General features: G+C 41.9%; 1 protein-coding gene across 2 annotated transcripts in view; it reads right to left on the reverse strand.

Moving 5' to 3' along the window:
- LOC130368607 (proprotein convertase subtilisin/kexin type 5-like) overlaps nucleotides 1–24,051 on the reverse strand; it is a 154,266-nt gene that overhangs the window by 43,158 nt on the left and 87,057 nt on the right. For both annotated transcript variants that reach the window (XM_056572514.1, XM_056572515.1), the window contains one exon: nucleotides 309–554. In XM_056572514.1, the coding sequence (XP_056428489.1) occupies nucleotides 309–554 (246 nt within the window). The remainder of the gene's footprint in view (nucleotides 1–308; nucleotides 555–24,051) is intronic.

Here is a 24,051-nt window from a genome sequence, read left to right on the forward strand (position 1 = left end):
GTCAAAAAAAAATCTGGAATACCCCTTTAAGACAAGTGTTAATAGTATTTACTTGTAGAAACCTGTTAAATACAACTAACATGTTTGTTACAATATTCACCTCGTATTCACATTCTGTAATTCCAGTGAATAAAGATTTCATGTTTCCTCCATACTGGAGTACCAGCCAGTAGGTTGTGCTATTGAGTGTTTTGGTTTTCCAGCATAATCTTCAGTATTTTCACTGGGTATATTGTTTTTCTATATTCATAGTAATATTTAGCTATCAGTGGAAATAGAGATTGTTATTAAAAATATCTTGTACTTACTATTTAGGTAGAAAGGCAGAGAGCAGGTTAGACAGTTTTCTGCAGAAGAACCATCACATGATTCACATGTCGGATCACAAGAACTACATGTGAATAAATCATCGTCTAGGTAAGTCTTGAGAGGACACTTTGCATCCCCTTGTACCCCACACATTTCACTATCCTGGTCAAGTGTTAGCTGGCTTTGGCACTGTGTACACTCTGTTGGTAGTGGCCCTGAGCATTCAGCGCATGTTCTGTGACACTCTAAAAGAGAAGCATATTGGACATTATGATTATGTTATTTATTATATTTATAATGGAAAATTGATTCATTATTTACTGTATTCATTCATTCACAATTTGTAGAAATCTTAATAGCCAGTTACCTGAGTTGTGGTATGTCTTAGAAAAACTCATAAATCATTTGACCCTGGGATTCCCAGGATCACAAAATCCCTTTTTAATTCCCACCCATAAAACTTAGCTTTTATTAGTTTATTTATAATATCAAGTGATATGTATAGTGAGTAACACACTATTAACATGACGGACCTCTGTGTGAGTTTATTTGCTTTCTATCATGGGATCATACATAGTAGTAACACTGTTGTTTTCTGATATAATGATAAGTGGGGTGCAGCACCACTATTAGCACACACACATGGGGCTCTGCAGTTAAAACAGACAAGATGCCCCCTCTACATGTTTCGTCACTTCCGTGATGTCATCAGGAGGGAAAATTGGCTGATGATGTCATGGAAATGACGAAACATGTAGAGGGGGGCATCCTGCCTGTTTTAACTGCAGAGCCCCATGTGTGTGTGCTAATAGTGGTGCTGCACCCCACTTATCATTATATCAGAAAACAACAGTGTTACTACAAGATGCCCCCTCTACATGTTTCGTCACTTCCGTGATGTCATCAGGAGGGAAAATTGGCTGATGACGTCACGGAAATGACGAAACATGTAGAGGGGGCATCTTGTCTGTTTTAACTGCAGAGCCCCATGTGTGTGTGCAAAGAGTGGTGCTGCACCCCACTGATCATTATATCAGAAAACAACAGTGTTACTACTGTGTATGATCCCATGATACAAAGCAAATAAACTCACACAGAGGTCCGTGATTTTAACAGTGTGTTACTCACTGTACATATCACTTGATATTATAAATAAACTAATAAAAGCTAAGTTTTATGGTTGAGAATTAAAAAGGGTTTTTGTGATCCTGGGAATCCCAGGGTCAAAGGATTTATGATTATTTTGACCCTAACCCATTCCAATAGGGTTTTTTTGCAGTATTTCTTAGCAAAACTGTACAATTATTTTAATCGAAAGGCTAGTAATCTGGAAATTCTGATTATCCAGAATCTTTTTCCAGGACAAATTTGCATGATAATCTTGAATATCACATAACCAGAAGCCTGTGGTTATAGGCACACATTTTGTAGTATAAATGCTGTGAATTTTCTGCACTGGAAAATCTGCAACATTTTGGCATCAAAATCCTCAGTATTGGACCTTTAACCACTGTATACGGCTTTAAACACTGATATCTACTTAGATACACTGCTCAAAAAAATAAAGGGAACACTTAAACAACACAATGTAACTCCAAGTCAATCACACTTCTGTAAAATCACACTGTCCACTCAGGAAGCAACACTGATCGACAATCAATTTCACATGCTGTTGTGCAAAGGGAACAGATAACAGGTGGAAATTATAGGCAATTAGTAAGATGCCCCCAATAAAGGAGTGTTTCTGCAGGTGGTGACCACAGACCACTTCTCAGTTCCAATGCTTCCTGGCTGATGTTTTGGTTACTTTTGAAAGCTGGCAGTGCTTTCACTCTAGTGGTGACAGATTCTACAACCCACACAAGGAACACTGCCAGAGCCCTGCAAAATTACCTCCAGCAGGCCACAAATGTGCATGTGTCCACTCAAACAGTCAGAAAGACTCCATGAGGGTGGTATGAGGGCCCAACATCCACAGGTGGGGATTGTGCTTACAGCCTAACATCGTGCAGGACGTTTGGCATTTGCCAGAGAACACCAAGATTGGCAAATTCACCACTGGCGCCCTGTGCTCTTCACAGATAAAAGTAGGTTCACACTGATAACATATGACAGATGTGACAGAGTCTGGAGATGGCGTGAAGAACATTCTGCTGCCTGCAATATCCTCCAGCATGACCGGTTTGGCAGTGGGTAAGTAATGGTGTGGGGTGGCATTTCTTTGTGGAGCCGCACAGCCCTCCATGTGCTTGCCAGAGGTAGCCTGACTGCCATTAGGTACTGAGATGAGATCCTCAGACCCCTTGTGAGACCATATGCTGGTGCTGTTGGCCCTGGGTTCCTCCTAATGCAAAACAGTCCAGGTCTGGGAGGACATCCCTCAGGAGACCATCCGCTACCTCATCAGGAGCATGACCAGGCATTGTAGGGAGTAGTGTTGAGCGGCATAGGTCATATTCGAATTCACGATATTTCACGAATATAGGAACGAATATTCCTCATATATTCGCTAAATTCGCATATTTGTAATATTTGCGGTTTGCGGCATATGCGAAAATGTGCACATGCGAAAACTAGCATATAAAAAAATTAGCATATGTGAAAATTCGCATATACGAAAATTTGCATATGCACGCCAGTCTCACACAGTAGTATTAGAGTCTTCTTTACACCACACAAGCTGGAAGCAGAGAGGGATGATCACTCTGATGTGTACTGTAAAAAAAACTAAATAAAAATATTTGTAATATTTTTACAATTCCCCTTAATTCCCTGGTTGAACTTGATGGACATATGTCTTTTTTCGACCGTACTAACTATGTAACTATGTAACTATGTAATTACTAATATATATAGTGCTATATTTGCGAATATGCAATATTCGCGAATAAAATTCACATTGCGAATATTCGCGAGCAACACAAGTAGGGAGGTCATACGGCACATGGAGGCCACAGACACTACTGAGCCTCATTTTGACTTGTTTTAAGGACATTACATCAAAGTTGGATCAGCCTGTAGTGTGGTTTTCCACTTTGATTTTGAGTGTGACTCTATATCCAGACCTCCATGGGTAGATACATCTGATTTCCATTAATCATTTTTGTGTGATTTTGTTGTCAGCACATTCAACTATGTAAAGACCAAAGTATTTCACACGATTAGTTCATTCGTTCAGATCTAGAATGTATCTTAGTGTTCCCCTAATTTTTTTAAGCAGTGTATATAATTTTCCGTTTGAAAATAGAAATTTCGGTCAAAGTGGAAAATAAGCTGGGCGCTTTTAGAAAGGTGCAGAAAATTACTTTAGAATCTATCTGATTAAAATGTAACCTTAACCCCTTAAGGACCAAGGGCGTACAGGTACGCCCTTGGTCCTGCTCTCCTGATATAACGCGGGGTTACACAGTAACCCCGCGTCATATCACGGCGGGCCCGGCGTCATAGTGAAGCCGGGACCCGCCTCTAATAGCGCGCAGCGCCGATCGCGGCACCGCGCGCTATTAACCCTTTAGCCGCGCGCTCAGAGCTGAGCCGCGCGGCTAAAAGGGAAACCGAAAGTGGCCGGCTAGCTCAGTCGGGCTGTTCGGGATAGCTGCGGCTAATCGCGGCATCCCGAACAGCTGACAGGACAGCGGGAGGGCCCCTACCTGCCTCCTCGCTGTCCGATCGCCGAATGACTGCTCAGTGCCTGAGATCCAGGCCTGAGCAGTCATGCGGCAGAATCGTTGATCACTGGTTTCTTATGAGAAACCAGTGATCAGCATAGGAGATCAGTGTGTGCAGTGTTATAGGTCCCTATAGGACCTATAACACCGCAAAAAAAAGTGAAAAAAAAAAGTGAATAAAGATCATTTAACTCCTCCCCTATTAAAAGTTTGAATCACCCCCCTTTTCCAATTAAAAAAAAAACACAGTGTAAATAAAAATAAACATATATGGTATCACCGCGTGCAGAAATGTCCGAATTATAAAAATATATCATTAATTAAACCGCTCGGTCAATGGCGTGCGCGCAAAAAAATTCCAAAGTCCAAAATAGTGCATTTTTGGTCACTTTTTATATCATTTAAAAATGAATAAAAAGCGATCAATAAGTCCTATCAATGCAAAAATGGTACCGTTAAAAACTTCAGATCACGGCGCAAAAAAAATGAGCCCTCATACCACCCCATACACGGAAAAATAAAAAGTTATAGGGGTCAGAAGATAACAATTTTAAACGTATTAATTTTCCTGCATGTAGTTATGATTTTTTCCAGAAGTCCGACAAAATCAAACCTATATAAGTAGGGTATCATTTTAATCATATGGACCTACAGAATAAAGATAAGGTGTCATTTTTACCGAAAAATGTACTACGTAGAAACGGAAGCCCCCAAAAGTTACAAAACGGCGTTTTTTTTTTCAATTTTGTCGCACAATGATTTTTTTTTCTTTTCACCGTAGATTTTTGGGCAAAATGACTGACGTCATTTCAAAGTAGAATTGGTGGCGCAAAAAATAAGCAATCATATGGATTTTTAGGTGCAAAATTGAAAGAGTTATGATTTTTTTAAAGGCAAGGAGCAAAAACGGAAAAAACCCCGGTCCTTAAGGGGTTAAAGGGGTACTCCCGTGGAAACCTTTTTTTTTATAATTTTTTTTAATCGACTGGTGCCAGAAAGATAAACAGATTTGTAAATTACTTCTATTTAAAAATCTTAATCCTTCCAGTACTTTTTAGGGGCTGTATACTATGGAGAAAATGTTTTTATTTTTGGATTTCTCTTCCCCATAGCAAACATATGCTGCTCTGGACAATTACTTTAAAATGGACAGCAGAAGTCACCGGAGAGCACTGTGGTCGTGACAGAAGAGAAATCCAAAAGAAAAGAATTTCCTTTGTAGTATACAGACCCTAAAAAGTACTGGAAGGTTTAAGATTTTTTAATAGAAGTAAATTACAAATCTGTTTAACTTTCTGGCACCAGTTGACTTAAAAAAAATAAAAATAAAAGTTTTTCACAGGAGTACCCCTTTAACTCCTTAAGGACCAGGCCCATTTTGGCCTTAAGGACCAGACCAATTTTCTTTTTGCATTTTTGTTTTTTCCTCCTCGCCTTCTAAAAATCATAACTGTCTTATATTTCCATCCACAGACCCATATGAGGGCTTGTTTTTTGCGTCACCAATTGTACTTGGTAATAACATCACTTATCTTACCATAAAATGTACGGCGCAACCAAACAAATATTATTTATGTGGGAAAATTGAAAAGAAAACCGCAATTTTGCAAATTTTGGAAGGTTTTGTTTTCAAGCTGTAAATTTTCCGGTAAAAATGACATGTTTTCTTTATTCTGTGGGTCAATACGATTAAAATGATACCCATGATTATATTCTTTTCTATAATTGTATCGCTTAAAAAAAATCTCAAACCATTTTAACAAAATTAGTATGTTTGAAATTGCCCTATTTTGACTACCTATAACTTTCTCATTTTTCCGTATATGGGGCGATATGAGGGCTCATTTTTTGAGCCATGATCCATAGTTTTTATCAGTCTCACTTTTGCTTAGGTTTTACTTTTGATACATTTTTTATTTATTTTTTTTGGAATAAAATGTGACAAAAAAGTATCAATTTTGGAAATTTTTTATTTTTTTTACTTTTACGCCGTTCACCGCCGTAACAATATATTTTAATAGTTCAGACTTTTACGCATGCGGCGATACCAAATATGTGCATTAATTATTTTTTTACGCTTTTTGGGGGGTACAATGGGAAAAACGGATGTTTAACTTTTTTATTGGGGAGGGGATTTTTCACATGTTTTTACTTTTTTTTTATTTTTTTTTACACTTTTTATGTCCCCATAGGGGACTATTCATAGCAATCAGTTGATTGCTAATACTGAGCAGTGCTATGTAAAGGACACAGCACTGCTCAGTATTATCAGTGATCTTCTGCTCTGGTCTGCTCGATCTCAGACCAGAGCAGAAGACCCCGGGAGACGGCCGGAGCCAGGTGAGGGGACCTCTGGCCGCCATGCTAGATGATCGGATCCCCGCGGCAGCGCCGCGGGCGATTCGATCATCCATTGAAAGTACCACAATGCCGCAGATGCCGTGATCTGTATTGATCATGGCATCGGAGGGGTTAATGGCGGACATCCGCGTGATCGCGATTTAATTTCTAATGACTGACCACAATAAGTCTTTTGTTGGCAAGGCAGACATAGACTGACAGAGAAACCTCTTATCCCTGTAGTTTAACCTCTTGGATGCCATAGTCAATTTTGATTGCAGCATTCAAGTGGTTTAGGGCATTTAGGGCATCTGTAACACCATAGGTACCCGGGTGACACGGTCACTGAGACGCGGAAGGGTTTTCACCACAAAAAGGGGCCTAATGAAGCCCCCCTCCAAGTATGCCTCGCATTTGTGCCTCAAGCAGGGCTGTAAAGGTTGTTTACCATCTAATCTTAACAGGCAGACTACATTAACCACAAACTCCTATAAACAGAGTGCTACTCTTCACGGTATAAAACAATAATTCCAAGAATACAACAAAGCACCATGCAAAAAATACATGGTACGTGGTGCTTGGACAATTTCTTCATATGAATACGTCGACAGAAAAATAAAAACAATTACAGTTCTTGGAAGGTGAAGATGAGAAAATGAAGAAAATTGTATGGTCATTAAAGGGTCAATTATATATAAATCTCTCCATAACTTTTACACTCTATACATCTCTGGCCTAATCTCCAGATACCTCACCCACATAATCTTTAATCCTCACAAGACCTCTTTCTGTGCTCTCCTTTTGCCCACATCTCACACAATCATGTCAGAACCCAACGGTTCTGCCAGTTTCCTCTGTTTTTCTTTGGTTCTTGGCTTATGCCCAGCTGCCTGGACTGGTCAGCTGACCCTGATGAGAGCACCTGGTCTGGCTCTTATTTAAGCTGGCGGTCTGCTCCCATACCTCACCTGCGAAAGAGCTCATACTCCTAGCTAGCATTTGTATTGTATCTTGTATTTCTGGCATATTTGACCCATTGACTCCACTCTCTGACTCCTCTCCCGTTTCTGCGATTTGGCTTTTCTGGTATCCCTTGATACTGACTCGGCTTGTGGACTTTAACATATTGTGTGTGTATGTTTAGTTTATATTTCTGTTAGTGTGTGTGATTCCATACAGTTTCCCGACCTCCGTCTGTATTGTAAGTTTATTTTGTTAACATTTTACTCCCAGCACTTATACAGGCAGGGACTGTCACCGTGGTTATGGACCCATAGCCTAGGGCGGGTACGCAATTAGGCAGGGCAAGTTGGAGCAGGTTAGTTCAGGGCTTCACTCTTCCCTGCCCATACATGACAATCGTCTTCAAGATTTTTCTCATGTATCCTTCATACTCTGGAACATGAAGTCTTTAACAGTGATGAGAATGATGACAGCCTGGAGGGTCAACTGTAGTGGGTGTTTGTCCTTAAAGGGGTACTCCGGTGGAAAACTTTTTTTTTTTTTTTTAATCAACTGGTGCCAGAAAGTTAAATTTACAGATTTGTAAATGTATTCTATTAAAAAATCTTAATCCTTCTAGTACATAGCAAACCATTGCTGCTCTGGACAATTCCTAAAATGGACAGAGATGTCAGCAGAGAGCACTGTGCTCGTGATGTTAGCAGAAAAGTTCCAAAAAGAAAAGAATTTCCTCTGTAGTATTCAGCAGCTAATAAGTACTGAAAGGATTAAGATTTTTTAATAGAAGTAATTTACAAATCTGTTTAACTTTCTGGCACCAATTGATTTAATAAAAAAAATAAAATGTTTTCCACCAGAGTACCCCTTTAACCTGTTAAGGACCCAGGGCGTACCTGTACGCCCTGAGTCCGCTCCCGATCTATAACGCGGGGCCGGGACCCGTGGCTAATAGCGCGTGGCATTGATCGCGCTGCCGCGCGCTATTAACCATTTAGACGCGCGTTCAAAGTTGAAATGAAAGTGAAACCATGCCGGTTTGCTCAGGGAGCTGTTCGGGATAACCGCTGTGAAATCACGGCATACCGAACAGCTTACAAGACAGCTGGAGGATCCCTACCTGCCTCCTCGCTGTCCGATCGCCAAATGACTGCTCAGTGCCTGAGATCCAGGTATGAGCAGTCAAGCGGCAGAATCATCGATCACTGGTTTCTTATGAGAAACCAGTGATCAATGTGAAAGATCAGTGTGTGCAGTGTTATAGGTCCCTATGGGAGCTATAACACTGCAAAAAAAAGTGGAAAAAAAAGTGAATAAAGATAATTTAACCCCTCCCCTATTAAAATTTTTAATCACCCCCCTTTTCCCATAAATAAAAAAAACAGTGTAAATAAAAATAAACATATGTGGTATCGCCACATGTGGAAATGTCCGAATTATAAAAATATATCGTTAATTAAACCGCACGGTCAATGGCGTGCGCGCAAAAAAATTCCAAATTCCAAAATAGTGCATTTTTGGTCACTTTTCATATCATGAAAAAATCTATAAGTCCTATCAATGCAAAAATGGTACCGCTAAAAACTTCAGATCACTGCGCAAAAAATGAGCCCTCATACCGCCCCATACGCGGAAAAATAAAAAAGTTATAGGGGTCAGAAGATGACAATTTTAAACGTATAAATTTTCCTGCATGTAGTTTTGATTTTTTCCAGAAGTACGACAAAGTCAAACCTATATAAGTAGGGTATCATTTTAACCGTATGGACCTACAGAATAAAGATAAGATGTCATTTTTACCGAAAAATGTACTGTGCAGAAACGGAAGCCCCCAAAAGTTACAAAATGGCGTTTTCTTTTTCAATTTTGTCTCACAATGATTTTTTTTTCCGTTTCGCCGTAAATTTTTGGGTAAAATGACTGACGTCATTACAAAGTAGAATTGGTGGCGCAAAAAATAAGCCATCATATGGATTTTTAGGTGAAAGATTGAAAGAGTTATGATTTTTTAAACGTAAGGAGGTAAAAACGAAAATGCAAAAACGGAAAAACCCCGGGTCCTTAAGGGGTTAAGCCAGTACGGTAGACAATGCTATAGTCCTATTTACACCTATAAAGAAATAAACCACTTTTTACATTAAAATATATTTACACCACAAAAATCTGATCAATTGCACATATCCCTATATGTTCACAGCCTACTGATTATAATCGTGTGCCATAAAGTGCAGAGGAAACTGGGCTAATGCTCACACATGCTTCCAATTCAATGCCTATTGTCCTAACAGCACTCCTGGTCTCAAATGCAATCTCAAATGCAGCAATTGCTCCACACTAAGGTTGTAAACCACAATAAGGTATTAAAATTCTTACCCATGTCTGTGTAGGCTGTATCATCTCCGTACCCCCTACATACATTTCATTGAACAAAATAGGCGTTGAATTGAAAGCATACATGAGCATTAGCCCAGTTTCCTCTGCACTTTATGGCACACAATAGTAATCAGTAGGCTGTGAACATATAGGGATATGTGCAATTGATCTGATTTTTGTGGTGATGTGTCCCCTTACAAATGGTGTTTTTCTCTGAAGCACCTTGATTATACTGTATTTGAGAATTACACTATTTTAATCAATCCTAATAAAATGTAATATTTTAATGTAAGAAGTGGTTTATTTGAACTAATTTCTTTATAGGTGTAATATTTAGTTGGAGTTTCCGCATATATCCTTTATGTTTTGGTTTGGAGAGGTGGCATGTAGTCAGGATGATGTTTGAGAAAGGGAGGTGCCTGTTTGAATTCACATGGTTAATGCCATAGTCATTGGCTAATTCCTGGCTCCAGAAAGTTAAACAGATTCGTAAATTACTTCTATAAAAAAAATCTTAATCCTTTCAGTACTTATGAGCTTCTGAAGTCAAGGTTGTTCTTTTCTGTCTAAGTGCTCTCTGATGACACGTGTCTCGGGAACCACCCATTTTAGAAGAGGTTTTCTATGGGGATTTGCTTCTAAACTGGGCGGTTCCCGAGACACGTGTCATCAGAGAGCACTTAGACAGAAAAGAACAACCTTAATTTCAGAAGCTCATAAGTACTGAAAGGATTAAGATTTTTTAATAGAAGTAATTTACAAATCTGTTTAACTTTCTCGAGCCAGTTGATATATAAAGAAAAGTTTTTTCCTCGATAACCCCTTTAAAATGTAATCATACTCATAATAAATGAGCCACAGTTTCTCCAAAACTAAGTGGTGTCTGTCATAAGTATACATCAGGCATCCCCCCCCCCCCCAACACACACACACAGTATATACATCTGACAGATATTGCTGTTACACTATAAAATTAGCCTACCATATTTTCCGCCATATAAGACGCTCCGGCATATAAGACGCACCCAATTTTAAAGGAGGAAAGAAAAGATTCTGAACCAAATACAATGTAAAGTATAGGACAGTGATCTTCAACCTGCGGACCTCCATATGTTGCAAAACTACAACTCCCAGCATGCCCGGACAGCCGTTGGCTGTCCGTGCATGCCAGGAGTTGTAGTTTTGCAACATCTGGAGGTCCGCAGGTTGAAGACAACTGGTATAGGAGGTAATACTCACGTGTCCCTGCCGCTCCGGAACCATCACCGCTGCCCTGAATGTCGCCCTCCATCGCTGTCGCCGCGTCCCCGGGGTGCCCCCGTCGCTCCGGAACGTCTCTGCTGCCCGGGATCCTCGCTCTCTGTCGCCGCCATCACGTCGCTACGCACGCCGCTATGCACGCCGCTCCTATTGGATGACGGGACGGCGTGCGCGACCATGTGATGACGACGAAGGAGAGCGCCGGCCATGCAGGGGATCCCGGCAAGGAGCAGTCATTCGCCGATCGGACACTGAGGAGGCAGGTAAGGTCCCTCCTGGTGTCCCGTAAGCTGTTCGGGACGCCGCGGTCCCAAACAGCCCGACTGAGCAGCCGGGTTAGCTTCCATTTTGCTTCAGACGCGGCGGTCAGCTTTGATCACCGCGTCTGAAGGGTTAATACAGGGCATCACCGCGATCGGTGATGTCCTGTATTAGCCGCGGGTCCCGGCCGTTGATGACCGCAGGGACCGCTGCGATATGACAGAGTTTTAATGTGTATTTGCCGTATAAGACGCACCAACTCCCCCCCCCCCCAGTTTTGGGGAAGAAAATATACGGCGAAAAATACGGTAATTGTGTCAAAACTAGTCTCTACCATCATCATTTACTGCACTCGGGACCCCTGTGCTGCTCACCTATTCCCCTCATCTCCTCAGCATGATTTTTTTACAATGTGAAGCTTAATATTTGACATCAGTCAACATACTTGTTTTTTTTAATGATATAACCATCTAAAGAATAGAAAGCATTGCACCTTATGCTATGAGCTTAAATTACATGATATTGAATTTAGGAATAGTTTGTATTTCTTGCATTGACCAAACCTTTACTGCACATATCTGACCTCCAGATTTCATGAAACCTTTATATTTTCATGAAACCTCAAGCAGCTGGGAAATCTATCTGTACACTAAATGAATTTGTTTTTCCAGAGTTCTATTCACCAGCTAACAATTAGCTTTTTTGCTGTGGCCAGGTGCCTCTTGTGAGAAGGTGGCATTTATATGCTACAGTAGAACCTGTTATTACTTCCCTCTTGCTACCCACTCATGCTAGTTCCTCTTCAGCAAAACCTATAAAAGGCCCATTCATTTAGGAGCAATGAATGACTGCACCGTTTGCCTTGCAACTTGGTTTTCTGGCTGCCAATCTATAGCTGTACTATGTGCCAGAGAAGCAGCGCAAGGAAGTGAGAATTTCCTTCCGAGACCCCATTATTATTCTTTCCGTCAAGACTTTTTGACATTTTTAATCATGTATTTTGTGTGTTGTTTGCTGGTCTCTCACCATCTTTTTAAATAGTAAGTGAAAAGTAAGTGTATTTATCGGCTTACTATTAAGTGTATGGGCAGAACATTTCAAGCAGTAGTCCCTTGTGAAATCCATTCTAGTGTTTTGTAAGAAACACATTTATTAAAAAACAAAACACACACATTTATACACACAGCCATAACTGTTGTTAAAGAAATGGGATATGAAGAAAAGGAAACATTAAAGTGACCTGCACTTCACATACAGAATGTATAGCTAACATACCTGGTACTCTTTGATTCAATCTTCATCCTTTTCCAGTCCTCTCTCCGTGTATGTAAATTGGCCACCTGATTCTACTCAATGTTCTGTGTGCCTCAGTAGTCTGAGACCGCCACATTAAAGTATATATATCATATACAGTGGTCCCTCAACATACGATGGTAATTCGTTCCAAATGAACGATCGTTAGTTGAAACCATCGTATGTTGAGGGATCCGTGCAATGAAAAGTATAGGACAGGGGTCTCCAACCTGCAGACCTCCAGATGTTGCAAAACTACAGCTCCCAGCATGCCCGGACAACCAACGGCTGTCCGGGCATGCTGGGAGTTTTAGTTTTGCAACATCTGGAGGTCCGCAGGTTGAAGACCACTGGTATAGGAGGTTATACAGTACTCACCTGTCCCCGCCGCTCACCACTGCCCTGGATGTCGCCCTCCATCGCTGTCGCCGCGTCCCCGGACCGCCTCTGCTGCATCTCTTCATCGCCGTCATCACGTCGCTGCGCACACCGCTCCTATTGGATGACGACTATGGAGAGCGCCAGCGATGCAGGGGATCCCGGAGATGACGGTCCGGAGCTCCAGTACAGGTGAATGACACCCACCGGACCACACAGGCAACCTTAAACGGCTATACGGCGGCAGCTGAAGCAGTCTGCGCTGCCGGATAGCCGTTTATGCGATGGCCCCGACATACAAAAGCATTGTATATTGATGCTGCCTTCAACATGCGATGGCCTCTGAGAGGCCATCGTATGTTGAAATGATCGTATGACGGGGCCATCGTAGGTCGGGGGGGGGGGGGGGTCACTGTATATATATCATCTGTTACTTTGTTAACATCAGCACAATAGGAATCTTTAAGTCCCAATTAGCGCTAAGGTTTAGCTTTGTATACTAGTTTGTTGTTCAAGTGGTGAACAGGGCTTACCTAATAGATGAAAATTGGACATTAATTCCAGTGCCAGTAAACTTTTTATACATTTGGGGGAAGTTTCATCAAAACCTGTGTAGCAAGCAACCAGATTGCTTCTGTCATTTTCCAGAGGACTCTTTATAAGTGATAGAAGCGATCTGATTGGTTACTATGGGCAACTGGTACATTTTTCCTCAGCACAAGTCTTGATAAATGTCCCCCCTTGTCACCAATAAGAAAAACAGATGATCCTGGTCTAAGTGGAGCAGTTCTCACCAATTTTTAGTTACTCTCTGCTAAAATTAACCCCTTAAAGATATAGGACGTAAATGTACGTCCTAATGCACTGGTACTTAACGCACCAGGACGTATATTTACGTCCTAAACATGACGTGAGCACTGGACTGGTGATTCCATCATGCACGGCAGGTCCCGGCTGCTATCAACAGCCAGGGACTGGCCGGTAATGGCGAACATCAGCGATCGTGCTGATGTCCGCCATTAACCCCTCAGATGCTGTAATTAATACAGATCACTGCATCTGTGGCATTGCGGTTGTTTGAATGGATGATCGGATCTCCTGCGGCGCTGCTGCAGGAATCTGATCATCCAACATGGCGGCCGGGGGTCCCCTTACCCGCTCTGGCCATCATCCCGGGGTCTTCCATCTGACATCGAGCAGACCAGAGAAGAAGATCGCCAAAAATACTGATCAGTGCTATGCCTATGCAATCTTATGATTGCTATAAATAGTCCCCTATGGAGACATAAAAAGTGTAATAAAAAAAAAAAGTATAAAAGTTTAAATTTTTTTTGAAAAAGCCCCTCCCCATATAAATTGTAAATCGCCCTTTTTCCCCATTTTATCCCAAAAAGCGTAATTTTTTTTTACAATTAATAAAACATATTTGGTATTGCTGCGTGGGTAAATGTCTGAACCCACAAAATATAATGTCACTGATCCCCTACATTGAAATATAAAAAAAACTTTTAAAAAAAAGTCCAAAATTGCTGCTTTTTTGTGACATCACATGCAAAAAAAATCATAAAAAGTGATTAAAAAGTTACATATATGCAATAAAAAGTACACATCAGAAAAATGGGAAAGTTATAGGTGGTCAAATCGAGTGATTTTAAACATACTAATTTTGGTTAAAAAGTTTGAGATTTTTCTAAAGCCGCACAATAATAGAAAAGCATATAACATGGGTATCATTTGTATCGTATTGACTTATTGAGAGAATAAAGGAGGCGTGTAATTTTTATCGTAAAAAGTACAGCGTGAAAATGAAACCTTCCAATATTTGCAACATTGCGGTTTTCTTTTCAATTTCAACACACAAATAACATTTTTTGGTTGCGCCATACATTTTATGGTAAAATGAGTGATGTCATTAAAAAGTACAATTGGTCGCACAAGAAACAAGCCTTCATATGGGTCTGTGGATGAAAATATAAAAGAGTAATAATGTATAGAAGACAAGGATGAAAAACGAAAATGCAAAAATAAAATTGTCTGTGTCTATAAGGCCAAAAGAGAAGAAAACAGAAAGAGTGTTATATCAATGACCTATTAGGGCCGCAACTACAGGCTGGGCACTCGGGCACTGCCCGAGGGCCCAGGCCTGAGAACGGGCCTCCCGCCGCCAGCACCATCCAGCACCCCCCCCCCCCCTTGCCACCAGCACGATACCTCAAGTTACCCCTCAAGTTAGGTAATCAACATCACATCAGTGGGATACAACTCTTGACTCACCCTGCTCACTAGCTGATTAATTGAGCCACTTCATTTGTGCAAAGGCCTTGGCTTCTTCATTTCCTACCAAACACAGCTCTGCACATCCATTAGAGTGAATCAAACAGCCACTATAGAATGTACGGATCTATGCCAGGTAGACAATGAAGATACTGCATTGCTTGCAAAAGTGTTGTGGCCCCTAAAGGCAGCTAATGGTCAGAATAAAATTCTAGGCAGTCCAGATAGTTAGAAGCCCAATGATCTCACTTTCATAGTATACATTTCCTTGTCATTCAGTTCAATATGGTCCTGAATGTACTGCCTTTTTCCAGCAAAAAGACCTATGACTAGTAAAAATAAATGGTACTAGAACATTTTAGCCCTGTTAAGCATCCAAATGTCTATAATTACATACAATCAGCAACTAAGTAGAGCACTTAAAAGTACTAGAAGAAGTGAGTGATTATAGTGCTAGGTTTACTCTCCTTATTCTGAAAGCCATGGCGCTCTGCTGTGGACACAGGCAAATATACTGGTTCTCTCTATGAAAAAAATATAACTAATATATAGCTTCTTAGAAATATTCTACCACTATTTCAGAAATTAAAATTATATGCACTTACTTTGTATTACTAAAGAAAAATGTTACATGCATGAATACTTACATTTGAAGTATTTATTACAATACATGCACCCATCTTATGGGACTAGAGACTGTGCCCACAAATAACAATTTACATATAAAAGGTAAGCTGTCATGGTAAAGAAGATATTTTGTTTGACCCCTTCATGATTAATATTTTTTTATGCATTAATGACCAGGGAATTAGGTTTTGTTATGCACTATAGTTTCTTTTATTCTGTTTCAATAAGTTTTCATTAACAGGTATTTATACAAAAGGGAATAAAAAGGTCCATAGCAAGGGACAAAACATAGTATCAAAAGCAACATAAGAAAGAAAATTTACTAAAAACCAAGGAAATATTATCGATATCCAAAAGGAAAGTGTGTCCATGTGGATCGGTAGTTCAAAGTACTGATAACCTGTAATTCTGCATTAACCAAAGGCAGGTAATGGCAATTTGTGTGCCAAATTCTAAGGAAGAGTTGTAGAGGGTCCACAGCCTAAGGGAAAAAGGTAGTCACTAACCTGGAAAGTACGGGAGAGGGGGGAGGAGGAAGAAGGGAAGGAAATAGGGAATGGGAAGGACGGATGGGGGGAAAACACAAAGCTAGCAAATCAATTCATATGTCTAACATCTTTGGAAGATGACAAAAAATGGCAACGAGTATGGAATTTAGTGTAGGACCCTGAACCATAAGCGATTACTCGTTCATAAGCATATGTGTTGTCAATCTTCTGAATAACAATTTCTAATAAGGGCACATGTGTTGTTTTCCATAGACTAGTATGAGAGATTTTCGCTATAAACAAAATAAGACAAGCCAAGTCTCTGGCAGTGTTAGGAACATTGTCTAGGGCGATAAACAATAATGCTTGTTGGAGGGACCACCTCAAATCAAGACAAAGAACATCTTCTAACAATCGTTTACAAGAAGACCAATATTGAGAAATGAGTGGGCAATCCCATAGGAGTGGTAAGGTCACACTTTCACCAGCCATATAACATACCCACTAGAGTAGCAATATAGCAGCACCACAATTCAGGCACACCGAGGCCACCCAGGTCTCGAGGTTTGGTCAAAATAGACGCAGCCAATCTTGGTTTATTACCAGACTATACAAAACTAGAAAGGAGAGATTGGGCTTTAGAAAAGAAAGATTTAGGAATTGAAATAGGGAGGGTCCAAAAGAGGTATAGAAAACGGGGGAGAAGAAGAATCTTAAAAGCGGGCAATCTACCCACCCAGGATATGTCAAAACCAGTCAGTCGTTCTGTTTATTTACTAATATCATGTAAAAAGGAGTCATAATTGTCAGAGTAGAGGAGCTTGTGAGGATAAAATAGGTTAATCCCCAGATATTTCAGACTAGAGGTTTGCCAATCAAAGGGATGAGTAGATCGAAGATCAGCAACAATAGATGGATTAAGATTTAAGGGGAGTGCTTGCATTTTCGTAGCATTGAGAAGATAGTATGAGAGGGAGCCAAAATGATGAACGATATTCATGGCAGCAGGCACGGAAACAGAAGAATCAGTGAGTGACAAAATAATGTCGTCCGCACAAAGAGATATGAGATAATGTCTCCCAACAATAGAGACACCCGATATCCGGTCCTTCAATCTCAGCGCCTGGGCCAGTGATTCAAGACATAAAATAAAAATGAGAGGAGACAAAGGGCACCCCTGCCATGTACCATTGCTTATATCGAAATCCTCTGACAGGGTGCCAATGGCAAAAACCCTAGCAGAAGGCATGGAGTAGAGCGAAGTAATCGTCCTATAAATAGCGCCCTCAAAGTCTAATTGTTTGAAGACCGAGAAGACGTATGACCAGTGAAGCCTATCGAACGCCTTCTCGGCGTCAAGAGCCAGGACCAAGGCTGGGGTGTTCTGAACCTCAATATGGTAGTAAATGTTTAGAAGGCATCGTATATTATCCGAGGCTTGATGGCTGGGGACAAAACCGGCCTGATCTGAATGAACAATGTTAGGAAGTAGTTTAGCAATTATGGTAGCGATCAGTTTTGCAAAAATCTTGATTCAACAGGGAGATCGGCATGTAATTCTGAGGAGCTGTCGGGCACTTGCCCGGTTTAGGCAGGATAACTATCAGAGCCTGAAAAAGGCCCCATTAAGGATGGCCAAATTGTAAAAATGTTGCAAGTGAGGTAACAAGACATCTAAATAAGTTTTAAAATAAGGGTTAATAAACCCATCACGGCCAGGGGCTTTCTGTGAGGGGATAGAGCGGACAACCTTCTTTATCTCAGGGACAGAGTGATCCAAGTTGTAGAGAGGAGTAGAAAAATGCTTGAAAGCCATTATCAATGTCCTTAGGGGTGTATAGGGTAGCACCGGAGGAGGGATGAACGAGCTGGGCAATACGGGAGCGAGCATGAGTAGTTTTTAATCGGCTAGCCAGAAGGGCACCAACCTTGTCGTTTTGAGAACAATATTGCACCTTAACGTGCCTAAGATTTTTCTCATAAGTAAATAACATCACATTCCTAAGTTCCTGTCGTAAGGATAACAACTGGGCAGATGTGGTAGGAAAAGGAGTGGTTTTATTAAGTGTCTCCAAATTGCGAAGTCTTGTCAATATGTCTGTCCTTTGCATTCATTTCCAGGCAGTGGAAGAGAGAAGTGGTATCTGGTAACTATAAAAGCAAGTACACTAAGCTATTGTTTGAGCTAGTGATTGTGTGTCTGTATACAAGAGTGTGAAGTATACATGTGAGTGTAAGTATAAAAGTAAGAGGGACTTAAAATTAAGGGAATACTGTAAGACGTTTTGTGAGCATTGAGTGCATTTCTGTCTTTTTCTTTTTCTCTTTCTCTGTCTAGGAGGAATACAGGTGGAGAGTGGGTGGAGTAGTTAAATAATTAGCAGCTGATGAATTGCAACTGTTTGCAGCCAGCTAGCCCTTTGCATTCACTTCCAGGCAGTGGAAGAGAGAGGTGGTATCTGGTAATTATAAAAGCAAGTACACTAAGCGATTGTTTGAGCTAGTGATTGTGTGTCTGTATACAAGAATGTGAAGTATAAAAGTGAGAGGGACTTAAAATTAAGGGACTTTAAATTCAGGGAGTTTAATTGAAATATGTGATTGGGTTTTTTTTCACTGTTAATTTTTGTAATCCCCAAATCTAGCATGGCCCCAAATCCTTGAACAGCAGTTTGAGGGTGCATATTGCTGTGTGAGATGTGTGCGAGTTGTTCATTTGGAAGCCCAGATCCTGGATCTAGAGGAGCAACTGGCAACACTGGGATGCATTGACAACTTGGAGAGGAGTCTCCTGCTCACTGAGCAAATACTCTCTGGGGTAGAAGTGGGGGATGATAGTGGGATGGAGGTGCACGACAGTCAGGCAGCTAGTTGGGTTACAGTTAGAATACAGGGTAGAGGGAATAGTGTCAGGGAGGCTAGTCCTGAACTGGCAAACCCCAACAAGTTTGCCCAGTTAGCAGATGAGGGGGATGCCAGTTCAGAGCTAGCACTGCAGCAGGACTCTGCCTCTCCAGTAAGGAGGGAGGGAGAAGTGCATGGCAGGTCAGACAGGTACTGGTAGTGGGGGACTCAATTATTAGGGGGAAAAACAGGGCGATCTGTCACAAAGACCGGGATTGCCAAACAGTGTGTTGTCTTCCTGGCGCTCAAGTTCTGCACATCGCGGATCGGGTTGACAGGTTGCTGGGTGAGGCTGGAGAGGACCCAGCAGTCACGGTACATATTGGCATTGATGACAGAGGTAGGCGGAGTGTCCTTAAAAAGGATTTCAGGGACTTAGGCCGCAAGCTTAACCCCTTAAGGACTGAGCCCTTTTTCACCTTAAGGACTCGGCCATTTTTTGCAAATCTGACCACTGTCACTTTAAACATTAATAACTCTGGAATGCTTTTAGTTATCATTCTGATTCCGAGATTGTTTTTTCGTGACATATTCTACTTTAACTTAGTGGTAACATTTTTTGGTAACTTGCATCCTTTCTTGGTGAAAAATCCCAAAATTTGATGAAAAATTTGAAAATTTTGCATTTTTCTAACTTTGAAGCTCTCTGCTTGTAAGAAAAATGGATATTTCAAATAATTTTTTTTATTCACATATGCAATATGTCTACTTTATGTTTGCATCATAAAATTGATGAGTTTTTACTTTTGGAAGACACCAGAGGGCTTCAAAGTTCCGCAGCAATTTTCCAATTTTTCACAAAATTTTGAAACTCGCTTTTTTTCAGGGACCAGTTCAGGTTTAAAGTGGATTTGAAGGGTCATCATATTACAAATACCCCATAAATGACCCCATTATAAAAACTGCACCCCCCAAAGTATTCAAAATGACATTCAGTAAGCATTTTAACCCTTTAGGGGTTTCACAGGAATAGCAGCAAAGTGAAGGAGAAAATTCACAATCTTCATTTTTTACACTCGTATGTTCTTGTAGACCCAATTTTAGAATTTTTGCAAGGGGTAAAAAGGAGAAAATTTTTACTTGTATTTCAAACCCAATTTCTCTCGAGTAAGCACATACCTCATATGTCTATGTTAATTGTTCGGCGGGCGCAGTAGAGGGCTCAGAAGGGAAGGAGCGTGAAATGGTTTTTGGGGGGCATGTCACCTTTAGGAAGCCCCTATGGTGCCAGAACAGCAAAAAACCCCACATGGCATACCATTTTGGAAACTAGACCCCTCGGGAAACGTAACAAGGGGTAATGTGAACCTTAATACCCCACAGGTGATTCACGACTTTTGCATATGTAAAAAAATAAAAACAATTTTTACCTAAAATGCTTGGTTTCCCAAAAGTTTTACATTTTTAAAAAGGGTAATAGCAGAAAATACCCCCCAAAATTTGAAGCCTAATTTCTCCTGATTCAGAAAACACCCCATATGGGGGTGAAAAGTGCTCTGCTGGCTCACTACAGGTCTCAGAAGAGAAGGAGTCACATTTGGCTTTTTTGAAGGAAATTTTGCTCTGGGGGCATGCCGCATTTAGGAAGCCCCTATGGTGCCAGGACAGCAAAAAAAAACACATGGCATACCATTTTGGAAACTAGACCCCTCGGGGAACGTAACAAGGGGTAAAGTGAACCTTAATACCCTACAGGTGTTTCACGACTTTTGCATATGTGAAAAAAATTTTTTACCTAAAATGCTTGGTTTCCCCAAAAATTTACATTTATACAAAGGGTTAAAGCAGAAAACACCCCCCAAAATTTGAAGCCCAATTTCTCCCAATTCAGAAAACACCCCATATGGGGGTGAAAAGTGCTCTGCTGGCACTACAGGTCTCAGAAGAGAAGGAGTCATATTTGGCTTTTTGAAAGCAAATTTTGCTCTGGGGGCATGCCGCATTTAGGAAGCCCCTATGGTGCCAGGACAGCAAAAAAAAACAACATGGCATACTATTTTGGAAACTAGAGCCCTCGGGGAATGTAACAAGGGGTTAAGTGAACTTTAATACCCCACAGGCGTTTCACGACTATTGCATATGTAAAAAAAAATTAAAAATTTTTACCTAAAATGCTTCTTTTTCCCAAAAATTTTCATTTTTAAAAAGGGTAAAAGCAGAAAATACCCCCCAAAATTTGTAACACAATTTCTCCCGAGTACGACGATACCCCATATGTGACCCTAAACTGTTGCCTTGAAATACGACAGGGCTCCAAAGTGAGAGCGCCATGCGCATTTGAGGCCTAAATTAGGGATTGCATAGGGGTGGACATAGGGGAATTCTACGCCAGTGATTCCCAAACAGGGTGCCTCCAGCTGTTGTAAAACTCCCAGCATGCCTGGACAGTCAGTGGCTGTCTGGCAATACTGGGAGTAGTTGTTTTGCAACAGCTGGAGGCTCCGTTTTGGAAACCGTGGCGTACCAGACGTTTTTCATTTTTATTGGGGAGGGGAGGGAGGCTGTGTAGGGGTATGTGTATATGTAGTGTTTTTTACTTTTTATTTTATTTTTTGTGGTAGTGTAGTGTAGTGTTTTTAGGGTACAGTTGCATGGGCGGGGGGTTCACAGTAGTTTCTCGCTGGAAGTTTGAGCTGTTGCAGAAAATTTGCCGCAGCTCAAACTTGCAGCCCGATACTTACTGTAAGCCTCCGCCCATGTGAGTGTACCCTGTACATTCACATTGGGGGGGGGGGCATCCAGCTGTTGCAAAACTACAACTCCCAGCATGCACTGACAGACTGTACAAGCTGAGAGTTTTAGTTTTGCAACAGCTGTAGGCACACTGGTTATGTATCACTGAGTTTGTGACCTTACTCAGTGTTTCAAAACCAGTGTGCCTCCAGCTGTTGCAAAACTACAACTCTCAGCATGTACGGTGCATGGTGTAAGGTGACTGCTGGGAGTTGTAGTTTGCAACAGATGGAGGCACACCGGTCGTGAAACACTGAGTTAGGTAAAAAAAAAACTGAGTTTCAAAACCAGTGTGCCTTCAGCTGTTGCAAAACTACAACTCTCAGCAGTCACCGACAGCCAATGGGCATGCTGGGAGTTGTAGTTATGCAACCAGCAGATGCACCACTACAATTCCCAGCATGCACTTTAGCTGTTTGTGCAAGCTGGGAGTTGTAGTTATACAACAGCTGAAGGTACACTTTTCCATAGAAAAAATGTGCCTCCAGCTGTTGCAAAACCATAAGTCCCAGCATGCCCATAAGGGAATGCTGGGAGTTGTGGTGGTCTGCCTCCTGCTGTTGCATAACTATGCCCTTTTTGCATGCTGGGAGCTGTTGCTAAGCAACAGCAGGAGGCTGTAACTCACCTCCTGCTGCTGCTCCGTCGCAGAACTGTCCCTCGCCGCCGCCGTCGCTCCTGGGGCCCGATCCCAACATGGACGCCGGGGATCAGGGTCCCCAGCACCCGGGGTCGTCTTCCCGCACCCGCTCACGTCCTCCGGAAGAGGGGCGGAGCGGGTGCGGGAGTGACACCCGCAGCAGGCGCCCTGATTGGTCGGCCGGTAATCCGGCCGACGAATCAGGGCAATCGTGAGGTGGCACCAGTGCCACCTCACCCCTGCAGGCTCTGGCTGTTCGGGGCCGTCAGAGACGGCCCCGAACAGCCAGTAATTCCGGGTCACCGGGTCACTGGAGACCCGATTGACCCGGAATCGCCGCAGATCGCTGGACTGAATAGTCCAGCGATCTGCAGCAATCGCCAACTTGGGGGGGCATAGTGACCCCCCTGGGCGATATGCCGGGATGCCTGCTGAACGATTTCAGCAGGCATCCGGCTCCGGTCCCCAACCGGCTAGCGGTGGGGACCGGAATTCCCACGGGCGTATGGATACGCCCTGCATCCTTAAGGACTCGGAATGCAGGGTGTATCCATACGCCCTGCGTCCTTAAGAGGTTAAGGCAAGGACTTCCAAGGTAATATTTTCTGAAATATTACCTGTACCACAAGCCACACCAGAGAGGCAGCAGGAGATTAGGGAGGTAAACAAGTGGCTCAGAAGCTGGTGTAGGAAGGAGGGGTTTGGGTTGATGGAGAACTGGGCCGCCTTCGCTGTCGGATAACCGGCTCTACCGTAGTGACAGGCTGCACCTCAATGGGGAGGGTGCAGCTGTGCCTTAGAAGAAGATGGCTAGAAGGGTGGAGGAGTGTTTAATCTAGGGACTGGGGGGAGGGAAGCTACAACGTAGAGGGGGAAGATAGTGTAGATAGAGAGGGGTGATTAATTAATATACCTGAGGGTGGAGTGGAGGGAAGGCTTACAATAGTTAATAGGGATAGGCTTCATAGGAAGAAAAAACATACACCTATGAATTGCATGTTGACTAATGCCAGAAGTCTGTCCAATAAAACAGAAAAACTGGAGTGGTTGATGTCTGAGGACAATAGCTGTGACTGGGCGGTCAACATACAGGGTTATAGTCTATTCAGGAAGGATTGGACAAAACGGAAAGGGGGAGGAGTTTGTCTTTATGTGAAATCGAGTCTGAAGGCCACACTGCGGGAGGATATATGGGAGGGAAACGATAATGGAGTCATTATTGGAAGAAATATATGGAGATGAAAATAAAAAAATTCTGATAGGGGTTTGCTATAAGCCACCAAACATAATGGAAGAAGATCAATTACTGAGGCAAATAAACAAGGCAGCAAATCAGAATGATGTGATAACAATGGGGGACTTTAGTTATCCTGATATAAACTGGGAGTCTGAGACCTGTGAATCTAATAAAGTAAACAGATTTCTGACTATAACTAAAGACAATTATCTGTCCGAAATGGTGCAGGGCCCGACCAGAGGGGGCGCCCTACTAGACTTAATATTAACCAAGAGACCTGACAGAGTAACTAATGTGCAAGAAGAA

This window comes from Hyla sarda, chromosome 4 (genome assembly GCF_029499605.1).
Source record: "Hyla sarda isolate aHylSar1 chromosome 4, aHylSar1.hap1, whole genome shotgun sequence".
NCBI classification, from domain to species: domain Eukaryota; kingdom Metazoa; phylum Chordata; class Amphibia; order Anura; family Hylidae; genus Hyla; species Hyla sarda.